The sequence below is a fragment of the Lygodium microphyllum genome, chromosome 24 (genome assembly GCF_053477565.2).
Source record: "Lygodium microphyllum isolate KBCC chromosome 24, Lygodium_microphyllum_v1.1.10, whole genome shotgun sequence".
NCBI lineage: Eukaryota > Viridiplantae > Streptophyta > Polypodiopsida > Schizaeales > Lygodiaceae > Lygodium > Lygodium microphyllum.
In genome coordinates, this window is record NC_141158.1 from 8,050,224 (window position 1) to 8,071,053 (window position 20,830).

Here is a 20,830-nt window from a genome sequence, read left to right on the forward strand (position 1 = left end):
TCAGATCATTGATTTTCTTGGGCTATGTACAACAATCAACCACATTTAGGCCAACTAGTCAACCAAATTTGTTGGCCAATCTACATATTTTATTGCTTTCTTTTTGTGCTATTTATAGCACTTTGTAGCTTGCCCTCCATGACTTGTGTTCAAAGTATTAGTGTGATCAACAACCCTTGTGCGCCTACCCTCTTCATTGCAGCATTCATTAATTGCAAATTTCTACGTTCCTCTCTTTTCTCTCCCTCTTCTCTCATGTTCATTGTCTTTCACTCTTATCCTTATACTTCCATGTTCATTGCACTCTTAACACATAATCCCATGACATTCAAGGATCTCGCAAGCCACCAATTGTATTTCCACTAAACATATAAATAGTATAGCCTAGCTTAGACCCAACAATACCATTGGAGTTGTCGTAACCACCTTTCCTCGTGCATTAGGAGACTGGGCCCATCATGGGTTACTATACAATAAAATAGTTGGTGTGTTGTGTAGCCATCGTGAGACGAGATAAAGGTGAACCAAGTAGTTCACACATTAAATAGAACCACATTTCCATTGCATGAATGAAGCATCTCCATATTCTCAAGATTGAGAAGTTCTACCTATCTTAAGAAGATTCCAAGACCACCATCATGAGACCTCATTTCACTAGATGTGTGGCCCAACCATAAGCTCGATACATATGCCCACACCCTTTAACATGAATTATAAGACCCTCCCCTCCCTCACCTCATGCAAGGACCCACTACTTCAGCCTTCTAATACACGAGTAAGGTAAGGAAGGTGTCAAGAGAATACAAAATTGCAAGGACCAAGATCAGATTGGTGGCCAAACATTTATCACATGTGAGAAATCTATTGGCTTCCTTGCTAGCATTTGTTCAATACAACCCTATTGAAGGGATTCCGCTAAAGTTAAACACCAACAGCGCATAGTAATACCAATCTAAAAGGTAGGAGACCCCACAAAAGTGGACAACTACAAAATGCTCATGACTCCTCACACATTGGTTAAGATATTCTCTTCGTATCCTAACCATGAGTTGAGACCCATGGGCAACGAGTAACTACGTGTGTTACGTTCAGAGGATACAACTTGACCACATTTTCATGCTATGTGCTCTCATTGAGTAGGGTCACACACACAGTATATTTCAGTAGAGAGTATATATTTTAGAAGGCATTGATAGAACAACATGAGCCACGCTTACATAAAGATTAACTGCAGGAAATTTAATTTTAGTAAAATGGTGGAAAAGCTGCCAAATCTCAATTGAACTTTGGTTAACAATCACAATGATAGTGGAAGCACGAGCCACGCAAGCGTTGAGGCTCAACTCTCTTTCATCTCACCTTTGTGCACACACTCATCTTCAAGGCTATGGCAGTTCACTTCTCAACCCTGACAAAGCTTTCCTTTCTCACAATTACATTGTGCATGGCAATTATTGCACTTCAAACACTTGTTTTGTGCCATTGTTCTGTAAAATTGTCACATTGTTACAAAAAGACATTCAACACACTTATCAAAATGACCATTAACTGCATACTGAAAATATGCACATACATTATCAAACAGTTCATAAATTAGTATTACAATGTGTGGTCATAACACATCTATTAGATCACGGTCAATGATGAAATTGAACCTTGTTCTTGAATTTCTGACTAAGACACTATTGTTTAATTAGTTTGAAGGAATCCAGCACGTGAGCACCATCAGCACTGATAAACTGCAATGGCATGTGGACAATTAGAACGTTAATAATACTATTTCCACTCCAGATACCATCCTCTTTCTCCAACAGACTCAAATAAATGCATGCCCATTCTAACCAGCACTGACCTAATGGAGTACTCAAGGGAAAGTTACATACTTGGAACAGCAGTTCTTGAAATGTTGCATCAACTTTTCCATAGCCATAAGTAGAGAACCTTGCCAAGCTCCAATTACCAGGCTGTTTCAGCAAGCCACAAGACATAATTTTGGCTCCAAAAAAAAAAAGCAAGCTACAAGAGAAATCCCATTGGGCTTTTGTGGAAGATACTCACAATGGGAGCGAAATCATCAAGCGCAAATCCAGCCATGCCCACAATTACATGAACAGGAGCCTTGTACAGCCTGCTCTGGTAAGTGTCAACTCCATTAGCATCCTTGGATGGATGAAGGAGGCAGTTGCTTTGATAGACTGCACATGAACGTTCGTAATTATGCACGTGCCCCCAGAACACTAGGTCAACCTGTGACACATCAACAGCAAACTTAACACCTAAAGATCAATTTCAAACACTCATCTCAGTCATCTGCAATGCAAATGTTCCACATACCTGCCCTTGCATTAAAAGAGGCTCCACTGCTGGAGGAAATGCAGGATCCACTGAGGGTAAAATCCTACTGAGAACCCCAACTTCACTAACCGAGGAATATTGTGGCCGATGGCTACACAACATTGAAAATTCAGTAGTCTATTCATTAATCAATGGCAACGAGGCAAACTCTGCCTTTAGGAAGACAAATGACCATGAATAATTAAAATTGAAAACAATAATTAAGAGTTAACAGACCTAGACATTGCAACTACAGGCCACACTAAACATGAAAATTGTCCTTGTTCTCCAGTGTAAACACCATCTAAAGAAGCATGATGGAGGTTGTTGTGCTCGTCATGTTTTTTTTTTTTTTTGCAAGTAAAATGTGGCTGATTATATTACTCAAAAAACTGATTACAACGGAATGTTCATGCTCAACAAACTAGCTGGAGCTGGTGCAAGCTCATAAATACATCATGTTTTTTTTTGTGGGGGGGGGGGGGGGGGGGGGGGGTGGTGGGGTGGTGGAGATGATGTTGTGCTCCACCCAATATCTGCTATGCGAAGGCATGTCCTCCTACATCATTACCTGTCTGCCAATCATCCTGGCTGTGTACTCCAAGAACCTCGATGGCTTCTTGGCGACCGTAGTGGCCGGCCATAGCCACTCTCCAAGGTCCCACTCCAACTCATCAAGTGGCCTGCTCTCCCATATCCAGAGGGGCCACCCCTAGAACTCCTCCCAGAACACACGAGGGTCCAGACGCCATGTCTTCCCCTAAAGGCCAACCACCCGAATCCTCCTCCACAGAAGGACAACTATCCCCTCATCCTACTACCCTCTGTCGAGGACCAGATGCCCCCCCTCCTGCACGATGAAGAAAGTCCCATGTGGGACACTGCCCACTCTACCTGCCACTTGTAGGAAAATACCTATTGGTGAAAATCTAGTGGCCCGTACCTCACCAAGCTCTACCAGCTCTCGTATCGAGGGGTCAAGACACTCCTCACATATCACTGTGTCAATCTTCCTTCTCAAATCAACTCCTCTCTGACAACCTGATGCCTGCTGCAACACCTCTTGGTCCACCATCCTGTACACCTTCTGCCATGTCCTGATGGTACGAGCAGGGCCGGCCTCCCAACCAACCCATTGGATGTGGGGGCGCTCGCCAACCATCCTGATCTCTCACCTAGGGGTTCCAGATCACCAACTGGCGGTCTATCTCCTCATGGCAACCTGGGGGGCTCTGAATTAGGGCCTTACAAAGGCCCTGCCACACACAAAGTAGGCTGCAGAGGAAAGAGGATCTGGGGGGCATGATCTAGGCCATCGTAAAGATCCATCTCAAGGACAGCCTCCAATTAAGCCTCAGTCTACACTCCTAGAGACCCTCCTGCAATAGGACCTTCCAGGTCTGCCCTCCTAGTGTGAGACCGCGGACTACTAGCTTGCCCAAAAGGGCCAGGCTCTAATACTCTAGGTCTATGATCCCAAGCCCTCCCTCTGACTAATGCCAGATGATGGTCACCCACGCCACCTTGGCCCAAGAGTCCCTAGAATCGTCTAACCCGGCCCAGAGAGAATTCCGCACTAAGCAGCAAAGCTGAACTACACAAGACGAGGAAAAGCACCAACACGAGGCGATGTACCAAGCCATCACTAGGAGAACCTGGTTGACCACCAAGGCTCCGCCCGCTAGGGAAAGGCGGGCAGTACTCCAGTAGGTCAGCTTGCCGAATAGAGTCGAGGACTGGAAGAAACTGCTAGGCAAGAGTGATGTCGAGTCCCACCTAGAAGCCTAGGTAACGGACGGTCTACCCTCTGCACACTCGTCTAAATCCCAAGTAGACGCCCCACTCCGTACTAAAGTCCAGATCTATAAGGAAACCAACCGACTTTCATCAATTGATTTTCGCTCCTGCTACAATGCAAAACACCTCAAGAGCTAGTCTCACTCTCTCCAACATCAGCTCATCATCCTCTATGTAGAGTGCTCTATCATCTACATACTTTAAGTCTAACAGCTTTGTCTCCACTCTCACCGGAATTTGGAAGCCACGTAACCCGCTCACACGTGACCTAAGAAAGTGAGACATCGCCTCTATAAAGAGTAGGAACAGATATGGTGAGGGCAGCCCTTTCAGGACCGATCTCTCCAGTAGAAACTCCTCCCCTCGCCTGCCACCTATGAGAACCCTGCTGGTAATCTCTGAAGTGCAAAGATTCCACGTATCCATTCCTAGGGGAAGCCAAACCTCACCATAGTCCCCTCTAAGAAGTCCCTGTCAACCCTGTCATAGGCATTCTCAAAGTCCAGCAGTAGTACAATCAATCCCCGACCACTGTGCTGGGCCCACTCTGTCGCCTCAAAGAAGATGAAGACATTGTCTAGGATGCTCCTATCCTAGACAAACCTGTCTGTGTGTCTTGAATGATGTCTGGAAGCACAAGGCGGAGTCACCCACCAATCATCTTGGCCAGTGCCTTATAGGCCACTAACAATAGGGTGATTGGTCTCCACTAGGATAGCTCCAACCAGTCTCCCTCTTTGGGAAGGAGATTGATGAGACTTGCCGATAGACTCCCTTGCAGTCGTCCTAAGCTGAAAATCTCCTAAAAGGCCAATAGTAGGTAGTCCTTCACCACTTCCCAATAGGTAGTGAAGAAGGCCTTAGAAAGACCATCCTCTCCCAAGCATTTCTGTCCGTCCTGTGCATGGAAAGCCTCCTCTAGTTCCTTCTCTATGAAGGGATCTAAGAGGAAGCGTCCCATCTCCTCTGTGACAAGGAACGGGATGTGGTCCCAGACCTGCTGTCTACATCGTTGTCCTCTAGTTGAGGCTTCTCCTGTTGCAAAAGGTATCTATAGTAGTCAGTGTGGCAATCTCCATCACCTCATTTGGGCTAGAGCGAATCCTCCCATGCTGATCCTCGAGGCTGCGTATCTGCTCTTCTAAGGTGCGGGGCTGATGCACCTAGAAAAAATCCCTGCACAACGTGTCCCCCTTCCGAGCCCAAAAGGCTGCTAAGGTGCGGAATGAAAACTTCGAGCACCTGTCCTCTAGGCCCGTGAGGGCTGCTCGTGCGCGCATATCTTGTGCGTGGAGAATGGGATCCCCTAGTGCCTCCTGTAGTAGTCTCTGCGTGACTGCTAGATCCCGCCGGAGTGCTCTCCTCCTCCTCCCAGCTCTATTGCTTAGCCTGTAGGGCTACCTCCTGGCAGATACTGCTCGACTCGGCTAGGAACTCTGCGACCTCCTCTGCAATCAATCTGTCTCTTCACCTCCTCCCTCTTGTAGATCTAGTCAAGGATCCGACAAGATCGTGTGTCCAGGACAGAGGCTAGAGCATCAAGTGTCAGTAGAACCGAGACAAAGTGGTGCCAACCAACTGCCCTACTTGGCCTCCATGAGAGCATACCCACTCTCCCACATAAAACCTATCCAACCGCTCAAGCAAAATTCTGCCTTGCCGCCTGTATCCCCAAGAGAAGTCCAGCGACCTCTCCCTCCTATGGAAAGTTGGGTCTCTCCAAGCATCACGTGCTCCTACTGCTAGTAGGAAGACCTCCCATGCTCTTCCTCCTCCCCAGACGTACCCTAGTAGTTTCTGCCTCTGCCCTGCTGGTCCTCTAAGATCTCCAAGTTGTTAAAGTCTCCTCCAACAATCCAGGAGTCCACCTCTGGGAGTCCTGCTGTGATCTCCACCCGGAACCTGCTACGTGCCCTAACCTCAATAGAGGCATAGACATTGAGGACTCAAGGCATGAGTCCCCAATATCCAATCTGATCCATAGAACCCTACCTGCCACGATCATCCCATAGTTACGTACACAAGCGGTGAGGCTCGAGCCAATAAAGGTGCATACATCTCCACTCTTGCCATGGGCACCGATGGTGTGCTCCCAGTAAGTGTGTGAACTCCCTTGTGCTTCTACAGAAGTAAGATGTCAATCCATCCAACGAGGACAAGCTGCAACTCTTTCTGAACAACCAACTTCCTGGAAAAACCTGCCCCACTGTAGTAGAGGCTGTTCACATTCCAAGATGCAAGATGTAAATTTATAGGGAAGCCTATGACTGACCGAACAAACATCTATTCGGTGTGGAAGTTGCTGAGGAAGAGAAAGAGCTATGGAGCATGCATATACGCTTTGTTGCAAGCTTGGACGGTAAACTCCATTTCCCCATGGTGGCCCTCGAGTGACCATGGGGGTGATAGATGCTCCTGGTGGTACCTCCAAGGCATCTATTAACCAAGTTGAGAGGCATGACTCTGTATACTAGTAGAAACAGGCCGCCTATGCCAAGGGCCACTCAATCACATCCATCAGGGCTCTCCACTGCGGAGGAGCTCAAAAGATAATGCTCAGATGTGGGACCTCGACACCAACCCACTATTTAATGTCCATCATGCAACCTAGTCACTATTGGGAAAAGAGTGCTAGTCCTCCTCCTCCCATCCACTGGGAGACGTGATCTACCACCTGACTCTTCACCTCCTCCTCTATCCGTGTCATCGTCCAATCTCCTATATGAGAGGTCTGAAGGAAGAAAGTATAGTTTGGTCCATCTGGTGGTGCTAGTAGATGGACCTTGCCGCTCCTTGGCTTGCGTACCATGAAGATCCCCAACTCCAAAGGTAGTGGAAAGTCTCCGAACTCCGGAACTCTCAGGTAGGACCACAGATCACTACGAAAGAACTCCTGTGGTAACAGTTACGCCTATCTCGGAAAAGTGTGACAGGTGGCATGGACAAATGAGTTGGTGGGGAGGGGAGGGGTCGGTGGGTGGGGGAGGGGGGGTCAGCTGTACTGGGTGGGGATCAGGGGGACTCATCGGCGGGGGAGATGGTGGGGAGAGGGAGGATCGAGGAATGGTGGGGTAGTTCGAGACACAAGGCAGGTGTGGGGACAGCCGATGGCTCTGGAGGGGGAGGAGGGGGATGTGGGCCCTCGGGTGAGGTGGCTTGTGATGCCTCCATGGGAGGTGGATGTGGAGACATGTGGTCTTGCCGGGTGGAATGAGGAGGGGGCTGCGGGGTGCTCTGCTAGGGAGGCGACACTCGCCCTCCTGCTCCATGATGGCGTAGCTATGTCTGAGGGGCTAACTACGGCCCCCCTTGCCGTCTCCCTTTCTCTCCTCTCTAGACCCATGTAAAACCGTCAGCATCCACCTATGGGCCTTTCGACGAAGCCGCCTTGGCTCCAAAGCGCATGCAATCTACTACCCAATGCCCAAAGTCATGGCAACACAGGCACTGCCCTAGCTGCCCAACCACAATAACCTGCTACTACCTGAAAGAGTGTCTGTCTGCCTCGATCTCCAGAAACTGGTATATTCTTTGTATCTTTCACTACCACCGTACCTTTGGGACTCCTGCGGCTATCACTGCGTCCGTGAAGAAGACGGGAAGGACAATGCCGAAGAGCCATCCAAAGTGAAGTCAATCCCGAAGCTGGGCCCTAGATGGGGAGTGTCCCACGACCTAACCAAAGATCATTGTTTCTATTAGCTCCAGCTCTGTGGCACGAACGGCTAAGAGCCGTTCCTCAGAGAGGACGGTGCGCAAGGTGTTTGACTAGGGGGCACTCGCAGAATGCACCGGCGTCTAACTAGAGGCTTCCATTCCAAATCCCTGCTGAGAACCTACCAAACACATTGTTGTGCTACCAAAGGGGGGGGAAGTTGCTACAAAGGGAGGGAGCAACTGAAGGGGAGGGGAGCGGGGGGGGGGGGGGGGGCGCCAAGGGGAATGCTATTTTTTGATAGTAGGGGAGGAACTGAACCCCACTGAAGGCTGGCTCGCCACGGGCACAGCACAAGTGGTGGGTCTGCCAGATGGAGTCGGGGCCGCAGGATAGAAGAAAAGGGGGGGGGGGGGGGGGGGGGGGGGGGGGGGGTGTGCGGCCTTGTCTCAGGATCACTAAGCAGGAGAGCAGCGTGCCACGGGACTGTGGCCAGGGCCGCGCTGGTTCGATGGCGGGGGGCAAGGGAGCGGCGGCGCGTCGGTAGGAGCCTGAGATGATATTATTCAGCCCATATTTTAGTCGATAGTTTGAAAAAGGGCCTCAATCATTGTGCTCTTCATGTTAAGTGTACCGCGTCAGTTTTATCATTAATAGGAGGCTAGAGATTACCCAGTGAAAACAAGCCATGGTGTTTGTATACGATTCACTGAGGCAAGATCGTGTTGTATCCAATTATACTGCATGAACCAGAATATAAGTAAATCATAAAATTAACAGTTCCCTTTCAGACATAGCATAAGGTGAGAAAAAACATCAGTATGCCTCTATGTTTGACCAGAACTCTTGCCTGTTCACTCCCATTTGTCCAACTGTGCTCTGTTGACATCACAGTGAAGTGGACAGGACCAGCCTCGAATGAGTACCAAGGTTTGTCCTGCTCCTGTATTGGCATTTGAAAATACTTCTCATATGCAACACCACATTCCCCTCCAGAATCAGGAGTCTCATACAGAGATCCAGAATCAGGGAAATCCCTGTAAAGAACCCACAATAATTGCACAATTATCAGATGAAGTTTTAAGACAAATCAGCTGACTTGGCTTGAGCTCAACCACACAATGCATATCAGGTTTATAGCTTGTTAAAGAACAATATAACACAAAAGTACCTTTCATGGTTACCAATAGCAGTCATGTAGGGTATTTCAGATGCTACAGGACTGATCAAGTCCAAAAAGTAATCCCATTCAGCCAGAAAGCCAGTCGCATACGAAATGTCCCCAATATGTAGGATCAGATCTACATTTCCAGAAGCAACTTCAGTAGATACAACATTGACCACGCTCAAGGCTCCTGGCTGTATATCACAATGAGGATACTCAACAAGTCAATAGCATGCACAGAAATTTGAATGTAAACATTCCTTTGTTAATAAAGTCAAAGTCACGCAAGAGCTTACATACCAAGAACCCTTAAAACTGAAATTCTTTGTGACACAGCTGAACACTTGGGATACATTTTTGCATAAAAATCAGACATCACCACATGCTCTAATGCAGAGGGCCTTCAACAGTACCTTTGTGTTTTACTGGGAGCTGGTTGTCTTTGTTAAGGATTCTTCTACAGGAGCCACTCATGTGGCAAGTTGGCAGGAGAAGGGGGCTATACATGCTCTATTCTCCTTCCATTGTACAGGGCCCTCTTGAGGCAAATTCCCATTGCCACACCAGTTCCCAGTTATAGATGCTCCATTCCCCTTGAATTATGCAAGGCCCTATATGGCAAATTTCCATTGCCACACCAGTTCCCACTTATGCACCATCTATCCCACAGATTCTAGAGGTTCCCTCATATCTCCCTTCCCTTTTAGAGGAGGACGATATCGGTTATGCGGCTATGCATTCCCTAGGCCTGTGTGTCTCAAAGCGGGATTCCCACAATCAGGAGAAGTTTCTTCAAGGATTATAGTCTACTTTGAGCTTTTCTTTCATGCTACGACCTCTTTCCCTCATCATCAAGCCACCATCCCCTACTGCTTGGCCCTTGGTCTCTCTAATTTCTAAAGCATGATTGCTATCATCTCACAATTATGTTGAAGGCTTTGCTCACCCATCCCCGACTTGAATTCTCAGGAATGATCCATATGAGGTCTCTTCGATTTCCTTGGCTTCTAGTGGCCTTCCATTTGATCAAAGTTTTCATCTGGAAAGGGAGCGTTGCTCCTTGGCTGGCATTCTTCATAGAAGGACTTCATTGCCATTAGCACTCTTCTTGCCATCTTTGGATCCGCATCTTCTTTGGCCTTAAACCACATCCAAGATCTAAGAGGGCCGGGGTGTTAGCAAATATGTGTGTTGAGTACTGTCATCTCCTGCCTATAAGCCTCAATTTGAGTTAGGCAAGTGTTAAGAAACCTAGTCATTCAGTACATTTATTTTACTTCATTCCTATTTTGGTTTCCATTTACAGCCCCAAAAAAGTCTTTAGTTGGATCATTAGTTAGTGTATGAGTGCCACTCAAAAGAACCAAGGCGCCACTTGAGAGACTTCAATGGGAGCCACCCAAGAGAGTTGGGGGACAACTCAAGACAGCTTGTGCCTATAAATACGGCATTGACTCCACCCATTTGCCATCCCACACATTCATTCCTTCTGACACTCTTCTCTGTCACTCTCTTCCATATTCTTCTTTCCTTTCTCCATCCTCTCAACCATTCACACCTACGAGGAGGACATCATGGTTTGTGGCTTCTGCATCCATCTCCACTTGGCATTTGCAACCTACATCATACGGCATTAACCCTTCTCACCTGGAGTCCTCATTAGGCTTGTGTTTGGCGATTTTCTCCACCTGGCATCAATCTTCCTCTCCCTCGCATCAATCTCCCTCTAGCTAGTGTCATCTAACATCATTACTCCTGCATTTTACAATCTAGTGGCTCCTACTTCATATAACGACCTTCGTCTCTATCAAGTATCAACGTCTACTGCATTTTGTTGTACGGACACCTTCTTAGAATTGGCATCAGCTCTAGCATGCACTTGCTATCCCAAGGGGCTGCGTTTTGCAATTCCTACTCCATCAACGGTTGGATTTCTTCATCTAGTAAGCTGCCTTGTCCTTCACACTCTAGAGTTTGCATTAGTAGCTAGTGATCTTCCTCAACTCTGATGGAATCACAGGACTACGATTTGCTCCCTCAACAACTCTCTTTCATCTTCAGCATTTACTTTGATATCTTATTGTCAAGGAACTGCGCTTCGCTCCCTCTATTCTGCAGGTTCCCTTGAGGTGTTGCTGCATGATCAAACAGGACAATGCAATCATCTTCAAAGCTTCGGCTCCACTGTATCATTTTGGTTCACTTAGCATGATTCAATGTTTCATCATTAATCATCTTCTTCTGTGTTTTCTCTCAATTTCTTCTTCTCTCAGTATTTGTCGTACATTGTGTTTCTCCCCACAAACCCTACTCTCTCTCTAACATGGTATGAGTGCATACCATTTCGTCACACTATTTTGACAAGGATATTAGGAGCTCTAACATCGTATTTGTTTGCATTCTATGTGCTTTAGGTACTTAGATAGAGGGTGCATTAGTCTTTCTAGGCATTATAGACTCTTCTAAATGCACCTACATAGAGCACAAGTGTGGGTAATAGGACTGACGGGGGCGTGTAGCAAAGACGGACGGCTGGACGGCATTCGACAAGTTGTGGATAGGCGATAGTTGCTCCAGGCGACAGTTCCAATGTGCATCCGAGTTGCAGTGCAGAAGCGTGTCAGGCAGCAGCAGTCAACTGGTGCATAAGTGCAGCGAGACAGCAATCAGCGGGACTCGTCAACGACGCCCGTTGGCAGGCACACGACGGACGGAACGGTCAACGGGGCTCACGGTGAAGCCTCGCAGGTCAACGGACCCGTCATAATCTCTGACAAAATCAAAAAAATAAAATTGAGATTCCTTGTGCGTGTGGAGACACAGCTTCCAAATTTTGTGCAATTGTGGCCCATAAATTTGGGCCTTTTCCCGAATTTGGGTATCTTAACACAGATTTGGACAATCTGACTCAGAAATTGTGAAGTTGGTGCACATTTGCCCGGGAATTTTGGGGCTTTTCAAATTTTAGTGAAATTCTTTCAATTTCACTGAAATTAGTGCTCACATGACTTGGAAAATTTGGGAATTTGTCCAGATTTGGTGCGAGCAAGATGCAACAGTGATATTCGTCTTAGAAATTGCAGGAATTTGTGACATTTTGTCCCCGAAATTTGGGGCTTTTAATGTACATGTGCAAATTGGGCTGAAAATTACCCAGTTTCTCGACATTGATGCACATTGGACCACGTGCAACTTGGGGCTTTTGCAGTTTAGGCAAAATTTGTGCAGCATTTGGTCATTTTATGTACATGCAAGTTGAATTCCGCGTAATTTGGACATCAACACTCGATAAAATTGGGGGGTTTTGCTGAAATTGCTATATTTTGGCAAAACTAACTTGTCCTATGCATGACAGAGGAAATGTAGATGTGTGTTTGATGCTTTGAGCACAAAATTTTGGGGCTTTTTTGACTGTTCATGTCAAATTTTATGCCCGTGGGTACATGTACAACAGAAATTGCAGCTGAAATTTTGGGATTTCTCATGTAATGTGATGCATATGCCCTAGGAACAGCTGTAATCAGTTGGATAATGCTGTAGCACATGGTTTGGTACTCCTGAAAATTTAATTACAGATCTGAAATCTGTGCTTCTGCATGGTCATTTATTGCTGATTGGTACTTGTTTGTAGATTGGTCACTTGGGTGACAGTTTGGGCCTGCATTTGCTAGTTTTTTGGTCACATTTGGGCTGAAAATCATGGCTGGCAGGAATGACAACAATAATCTGATGCACATAAAGAAGCTTGAAGGCGCACATAATTTTACAATTTGGCAAAAACAGTGCTACAATATCGTGTTACAAAAGAAGCAGGCAAAGCCGATCAAAACCAAAGGGGCAAAGCCTGCAAACACGGATCAAGATGATTGGGATGAGTTGAATGAGCTTGCACGCTCAACCATAGAGCTATTGATTTCTGATGCCTTGCTCTTCAACATTGAAGGTTTGGATTCTGCATATGCTATATGGACTAGACTGGAAGAACTGTATGCACAGAAGAGTCCTGGAAGCAAAGTGTATTGGCTGAAAAAGCTTATGGATTTGTGTATGAAAGAGGATACAGTAATATCTACTCACTCGAGTGAGTTTAATTCCATTTTCAGCCAGCTGGTTGCCTTGAAGTTCATGATTGATAAGGAATTCAAGGCTACTTTCTTGCTTTACACTCTACCAGAGAGTTGGGATACATTCAGAACTGCTATGAGCAATTCTAATGTGATCCTTTTGTATGCTGATGTAGAGAGTGCTCTACTTATGGAAGAGATGAATCGGCAGAACAATGCAGCCAATAAGTCTTCCAGTCCTTTGCATACTAGGGGCAGATCACAGCAAAAGGGCAAATATGATGGCAAGGGATGCAGTAAATCACATGGCAAAGATGTTGAATGCCATCATTGTAGCAAGAAGGGTCACTTTAAACGTGACTGCTACAAATGGAAGAAAGAGAAAGGAAAAGGCAAGAAGGCAGATGATAGCAAGGAAGAGAAGAAGAATAGTCAACCTAAGAAGAGCAGTGTAAAAATTGAAGAGGTGAATGTAGTCACTCATGACAGTGACAGTGGGAGTGACGTACTCTATCTCTTCACACTTTGATGCACATGCTTTACTTGCAGATATAGATGATGACATACATACCTGGATTCTTTATTCAGGTGCTTCCTTTCATGTCACCCCTCATGAGTGGTTTTCCACCTATACAGGGGATCGACATGGTGTTGTCCATCTTGAGGACAACTATGCATGTGAGATTGTAGGTATTGGCAGTGTGCAGTTACAGTTTCAGCATGGCTCTGTCTTTACACTTCAGCATGTACAGCAAGAAGAGCTTGATTAGCACAAGGCAGCTACATGATGGTGGTTTTCATACCGCCTTTGGTGATGGAAAATGGAAGATCTGTAAGAAATCTAAGGTTATTGCCAGAGGTTACAAGAGTAATACTTTGTATCCACTTCATGTATCTAGTGTGCTAGGCCATGTTGTTGCCTTGACCAAGCAACCAAGCGTTTCTTTGAGGCATGGCCGGTTGGGACACATGAGTCAAACAGGAAGGAAAGTGCTTTCTCGTTTGGGCTACTTGCCTTGTCTTCGTTATGCTGATTTTGAGCATTGTGATCATTGTATTTATGGCAAACATGCACAGACGTCTCACAAAAAGTTTCTTTCTTTGAAATCTTCTCCTCTAGAGTTAGTGCATTCGGATGTATATCAAATGCCAGGATTCTCTTTAGGTGGAAAGAAATATTTTGTCACCTTTGTCGATGATGCTACACGGAAGGTATGGGTTTATCCCATTCGTAGCAAGGATGAAGTACTTGATAAGTTTAAAAAATTCTTGGCATTGGCTGAAAATCAAACAGATAAGACACTTAAGTGTCTTCGCTCTAACAATGGTGGGGAATATGTGTCCAAGGCCTTTCAGGTATTTTGTGACAGCAAAGGGATAAAGAGGGAGCTCACTGCCCCTCATAATCCGCCCCAAAATAGAGTTGCAGAGCGTATGAATCAGACCATACAGGATAAGGTCCGTACAATGTGTCTCATGCTGCATTACCCTATGGTTTTTGGGCAGAGGCTGTTATGACAGCCGTTCACTTAATTAATCGGTCACCAAACAGGTTTTTTTTGGGGGGGAAAGGGAAGGAGAGTTCCCCAAGAAGTGTGGATGGGCAAGCCACCTTCATATGCTCATCTGAAAGTGTTTAGCTGCGAGGCTTTTGTGCACATTCGTAAAGAAAAACACAGCAAACTTGAGCCAAAGTCCTATAAATGCATTTTCCTAGGATATGGTGACGAGGGTGATATGGGGTATAGATTTTGGGATCCCGAGAAAAGGAAAGTAGTATGCAGCAATGACATTATCTTCCGGGAAGATCGCATGCACAAACAACCCAAAAAGACTGAGGAGGTCCGTAGGGTTGTATTCCAGGAAGAAATACCTTTTGGACAGCAAAATGTGCCCACTGTACAGCAACAAATACCTGCTGTAAATGAACCTGTAAATGTAGGAAATGATGCTGGAAATGATCAGCCAGCTATTGCCCATGAAAATGAGCCATTACATGTGCAAGAACAGCCAGGACAGCAAGCTGTTAATGTTAATTTGCAGGCTGAAATGCCAAGACAGCATGCTGAAAATGGAAATTTGCAGGAACAGCCAGCAAACAATGACCATTGGGTTAGGAGATCGTCTGGGGCTACTAGACAACCTGACACGTTTGTTCCTGGTGCAATTAATGTGGCTGATTATGTCATGTTGACACACTGTGGTGAACCGTCTTGCTTCAAGGAAGCAATGGACAGACAGGACAGCAAGAAATGGTATAAAGCCATGCTATTAGAGATGGAATCTCTTGGAAAAAATGGCACTTGGGACTTAGTGCAATTGCCTAAAGGGCAGAAAACCCTTCCATGCAAATGGGTTTACAAGATGAAGGTCACTTCTGATTCCTCACCAAAGTACAAAGCAAGATTGGTTGCAAAAGGGTACAAGCAAGAGCATGGAATTGACTTTGATGAGATTTTCTCTCCTGTAGTCAAGATAACTACATTGAGAACCATTTTGGGCTTGGTTACAATTGAGGATATGGAGCTCATACAAATGGATGTAAAGACTGCATTTTTACATGGTGATCTATATGAAGACATATATATGCAGTAGCCTTAAGGGTTTGTTGAACAAGGGAAAGAAAAAATGGTATGTAAACTCAAAAGAAGTTTGTATGAGCTGAAACAAACACCAAGAGAATGGTATCATAAGTTTGATACATTCATGCAGTCCCAAGGCTTTCATAGAAGTCAAGTGGATCACTGCTTGTACACCAAGAAGGCAACAAATGGCAGCCTGATTATCTTAGTTTTGTATGTTGATGACATGCTGATTGCTGGTAGGGATACTCATGCCTTGGATTCATTGAAGCAAAGTCTTCATGGCAGCTTTGACATGAAGGATCTTGGTGATGCAAATCACATTCTTGGCATGCGAATACTCAGAGATAGATCGAAAGGCTTACTCTATCTATCTAAGCAGGAGTACATCTCCAAAGTTTTGCAGCGTTTCAATATGGAGAGCGGGAAAACAATTGGGGTTCCATTGCCTCCATATGTGAAACTTAGTGCAAAGGACAACCCTACATCTCATAATAAGAAGGCTGAAATGGCCAAGATACCATATGCTTCAGCGGTTGGCAGTTTGATGTATACTATGGTTGCTACACGTCCTAACATTGCCTTTGCAGTGGGAGTGGTTAGCACATATATGGCAACCCCTGGCAAGAAGCATTGGGATGTAGTGAAAGGTATTATGAGATACCTCAAAGGCACAAAGGAGTTGTGCATCCGCTTTGGAAAGCAGAAGGCATCTATTGTTGGCTTTACAGATGCAGACTATGTTGGTCATGCGGACTGCAAGAAGTCCACTTCTAGGTATGTGTTTACTTTCACAGGAGGAGTAATCTCTTGGATCTCCAGGCTACAAAAGTGTGTTGCATTGTCTACTACAGAGGCAAAGAATGTGGCTGCCACTAAGGTATGCAATGAGGCTTTATGGCTTTCACATCTGGTGGGAGAGCTTGGCATCACAAAGTTACCTGTTCTCCATTGTGATAGTCAGAGTACTATCATGCTAGCACGGAATCTTGTCTTTCATGCAAAGATAAAACACATACAGATGAAGTACCACTTCATTAGAGATGTACTTGACAGCAAAGGCATTGAACTTGTCAAAGTGCATACAAATGATAACCCTGCAAACCTTCTCATGAAGGGTCTTCCAACAGAGCGGTTTGCTCATTGCCAACAAATGATGGGAGTTGGATAGATATATGTATTTTAGCTTTGTACATACCTAGACATAGCTGATTATTTTCTCCTCTTAAGGCACATTACCTTTAGGTGGGAGGTTGTTGGAAATAAATGCCTCGTGCCTTTTGAATGTGCTCGGGTGTGAACACACCCTTAGCACTTGTACTTACACATATATATCTATCTAAAAACCTAAAGGTACAAACTCGTCATTTTGTACCTGAAAACGTGCTCACTCTCTACTCTGCTCTCTCTCACACTCTATCTCCACTGCGCGTAGGACAGTCTGCTATCTCAATTGTCGTGTCTAATCGGTCCCTACATCTCCCTCTCTCTCCCTCCCCCTCTCACTTTCAAGTTTCATCCATATATATTACACCCTCTCCCTCTCCCTCTTCTACTTTCTCCTCATTCTTCTCCACAATACCTAAGCCTCTTCATGAATCTTTTTGTCTCTACACCACAAATCTTGAGAAGGCCATAGGCAAGTTAAATTTCTACCATTGGACTTGCAAGTTTTGTGGAAAGACAATGACAAGTAGTGTGATGAGGCCCATCATTCATTTAACCAAGGTGAGTGATCAATGCGACCCATATCCTCAAATCCCTCAATCTATGGCCAATGAAATCCTAAAGAAATACTCACCCCTCTCCAATCAAAGCAATCATGTGTCATTAAAGCATGGTAAAGACTCAAGAGGAGGTGGTCATCTCCAACAAGGAAGTGGACGCTTCTGACACTCCATCTCCTAGTCCATGCATCTCAATGACCTCGAGCTCCGCTGCCGCCCTTCAAAGCAAAAGGCCATATAAATAGACTTTGCTATAAGAGGCTATGGGTAGTATTTTCGATTCTTTGTCTTTTCTCAAACAAAGGTACAGGAAAGCAGAGATAGAGATCGCGCACACTATCATTGAGTGCAATCTCCCACTTCATTTGCTTCAAGTAAATAGGTAGAAAAGAATGGTCTATTGCTACAATTGGTCCATGCAAGGGGTGGTATAGCATCACCTACAACAACGTGTAGACTAAGAAGCTCAACGAGGACTCAAGACAAGGAATGAATCATTAAATCTTTGGAGTCAATGCGTGCCGAATGGGCAAAGTATGGTTGCACCATTCTTTCCAATGGATGGAGTGATAGCAAGAAACGAGGTATCATCAACATCCTTGTTTCTTCACCTCTTGGCATCTTTTTCTTGTGGGCTCTAGATACGGAGCAAAGAGGACAAAGAACAACGAGGGCTTTCATATACACGCTATCTGACAAGCTCTTATTGAGATAATCTTTAAAATTAAATTTTACGTTTTAGTTTATAGTTCATTATTCATTTTATGTTTCAATCTATATTTGTTAGATTATCTCCTCTAAATTCTAATTTCCTATCTCTTATCTCATTATTCATGATTCATCTATCTCAATACCTCTTCCACTTCATCTATACCCTTAATCTCACCTACCTCTTCTTTCTCTTCTTACTTGTACCACATAGGTTGGTATAGCCAATGTGGTACAAATAGTCGCCAACAAGGCTTTCAACTTTTGGAGGATGAGACGGTTGCTTGAAGTGGAGATCCCATCATAGGATCACTTAATTAGGTGAAAAAGATTGTTGCAAATGCTTGCCACATTATTAATTTCATCACAAAGAAGATAAAGGTATTGGCTATCTTTTGTTGGAAATAAAGGCTCACCATGCCTTTTACAGTATTCACATGTGCACACACCCTTACACTTATACTTTATATATATTATCAAAACCTAAAGTGATACACTTCGTCATTATACCCAAAAAAACTTTGAGTGTCGTGCTTCCACTCTCTTTGCTCCCTCTCTACTCTGAACTCTGCACTCAATCTAATCTACACTCTATCTCGATCCTTGCACCCTTGTCATCAAACCGGCATCAGAGCCGGCAAGAGGCAGCTCAAGAGTGCACACATCTCAAGACAGTGAGCATCTGTGAGCAGGTTGAACAGTGTGATCATTGTATTTATGGTAAGCATGCTCAAACATCACATAAAAAAACTCTTTCTCTAAAGTCTTCACCCTTAGAGTTGGTACATTTATGATTTACATGTATGTCAAATGCCACGGTTCTCTCTAGGGGGAAAGAAGTATTTCATTAGTTTTGTTGATGATGCCACACGCAAAGTATTGGTTTATCCACTCCGTCGTAACGACAAGGCCTTGGATAAGTTTACAAAACTCCTAGCACTTGTTGAGAATCAAAACAACAAGACATTAAAGTGTCTTCACTCAAACAATGCTGGGGAATATGTGTCCAAATCCTTTCAGGACCTTTGTGGCAACAAAGGGATTAAAAGGGAGCTCACCGCCCCTCACAATCCACCCCCAAATGGTATCGTAGAGCGTATGAACAGGACCATTCAAGACAAGGTCCATACAATATTGTCACATGTTGTTTTACCTCATGGATTTTGGGCAGAGGCTATTATGATAGCCGTACACTTGATTAATCAATCACCAAACAGGTCTTTTTTTTTTTTGGAAAATAGGGAAAGGGGGAGGTCCTATCAAGAAGCATGGTCGACAAAGCCACCATCGTATGCTCACTTGAGAGTGTTTGGCTACAAGGCATTTGTGCACATTCGCAAGGAATAATGCAACAAACTTGAGCCAAAGTCTTGTAATGTATTTTCCTAGGATATGGTGATGAGGGTGTAATGGGCATCGATTATGTGATCCCGAGAAAAGAAAAGTAGTACACAGCAATGATGTTATCTTCCAGGAAGATTGCACGCATAAACAGCCCGAAAAGACACGAGGTCAAAAAGATTGTATTCCGGCAAGATGTACCGATAGCATAGCAAAGAATGCCCGCTAGAAAACAGCAAATGCCTGCTATAAATGTCCCTAGAAATGCAGGGAATAATGCTGAAAACGTTCAACAAGATATTGCACATGATGTCACTATCAAGGGTAGCCAAACCAACGTGCACAGCATCAGAACCTAGAATTACTAAGGCAAATTGTTGGCATGCAAGACAAGACACATGAGCACCTATCTGCAAGTCAAAGAACACAGTACATAGCCAAGCATTAATAACAAGAAGCGAGAAGAGTAGACAACCGCATGGCTCAACGGTGGTGATGGCAATGATAGCAACGGCTACAAGGTATGTTGTAATACCACTGTTAGGTTAGGATCCAACATCACGTACACACTCACACACTCACAATGAACAAGTGAACACCAAGTGAGAAGAGAGTACTAGAAGGTCACATCCACTATGTGAGAATGATTTGAAAATACAATTCCTAAGGCACCAATACCACACCCACTGACGGATGTTCATACTAGGAAAAAACCCTTATCCAACTAGAAGGTAAATAGTACCCATGGATAAGGAAGAGTTCACACTAGAACATAGAAACAATATGATAAGTGTAACATATATGACATACAAAACAAAATTCAGTAAGCCATGGTCTTGAAGGAGTTCAAGGCATGGCTAGAGGAGGAGCCACTCTTGAGTGTGAAAGAGAGGAAAGCCATTCAAAGGCTTTTCTTGAGAGAAATATTTTGGCACATGGTCATAGCGATTACCCCCTTGTATAGAATGCTACCTTGGAGGATGCCACTCTGGGGCTTCTCATACACTTTATGAGAGAGCCCATTAAGGAGATTAAGGCATATAGTACTTGATGTCAAGGATCCAAGGTAGCTACATTTATTTTTTTGCAAGTTAATTAATTGCTTTAAGTTTTAAATTAGAAAGGCCTTTTTTTTTAAATGTAGCATTGATATATTAAATGCCATGCCAAGGCATGATGACATTCTTTACCTAAAAATGGAAGTGGATGACACGATCCATCCATGGTATTGCTGCCCTCTTTCATCCCGCCCTGTAAATCTCCATCTCTTTTCATGAATCAAGAAGGCATTGAATGAGAACCACCAAGCAATATTCCTAAAAGAAATCATAGACTATGGTGACCAAAGAGGGACCACTTTTGCGAGTGCTCTATGCTAGAAGAGGCTCTCTTTGGTCAAGTCTCTATTTTGGTGGAAATCTTTTGAATATCAAGTACCCAATGTCCAAAAAATTACC

The 20,830-nt window shown here is 44.7% G+C and overlaps 1 protein-coding gene across 5 annotated transcripts in view; it reads right to left on the minus strand.

Moving 5' to 3' along the window:
* Positions 1–1,282: 1,282 nt before the first annotated feature.
* Positions 1,283–20,830, minus strand: part of LOC148014826 (putative inactive purple acid phosphatase 27) — a 120,783-nt gene continuing 101,235 nt past the window's right edge. For 3 of the 5 annotated variants that reach the window (XM_087665008.1, XM_087665009.1, XM_087665010.1), the window contains 7 exons: positions 8,958–9,145; positions 8,637–8,823; positions 8,459–8,526; positions 2,335–2,446; positions 2,059–2,247; positions 1,884–1,964; positions 1,286–1,739 (listed from right to left, as the gene is read on the minus strand). In XM_087665008.1, the coding sequence (XP_087521134.1) occupies positions 1,683–1,739; positions 1,884–1,964; positions 2,059–2,247; positions 2,335–2,446; positions 8,459–8,526; positions 8,637–8,823; positions 8,958–9,145 (882 nt within the window). In that variant the 3' untranslated portion in view covers positions 1,286–1,682. Of the gene's footprint in view, positions 1,740–1,883; positions 1,965–2,058; positions 2,248–2,334; positions 2,447–8,458; positions 8,527–8,636; positions 8,824–8,957; positions 9,146–20,830 lie in introns of all 5 variants that reach the window. The other 2 variants (XM_087665006.1, XM_087665007.1) reach the window with 1 other exon arrangement.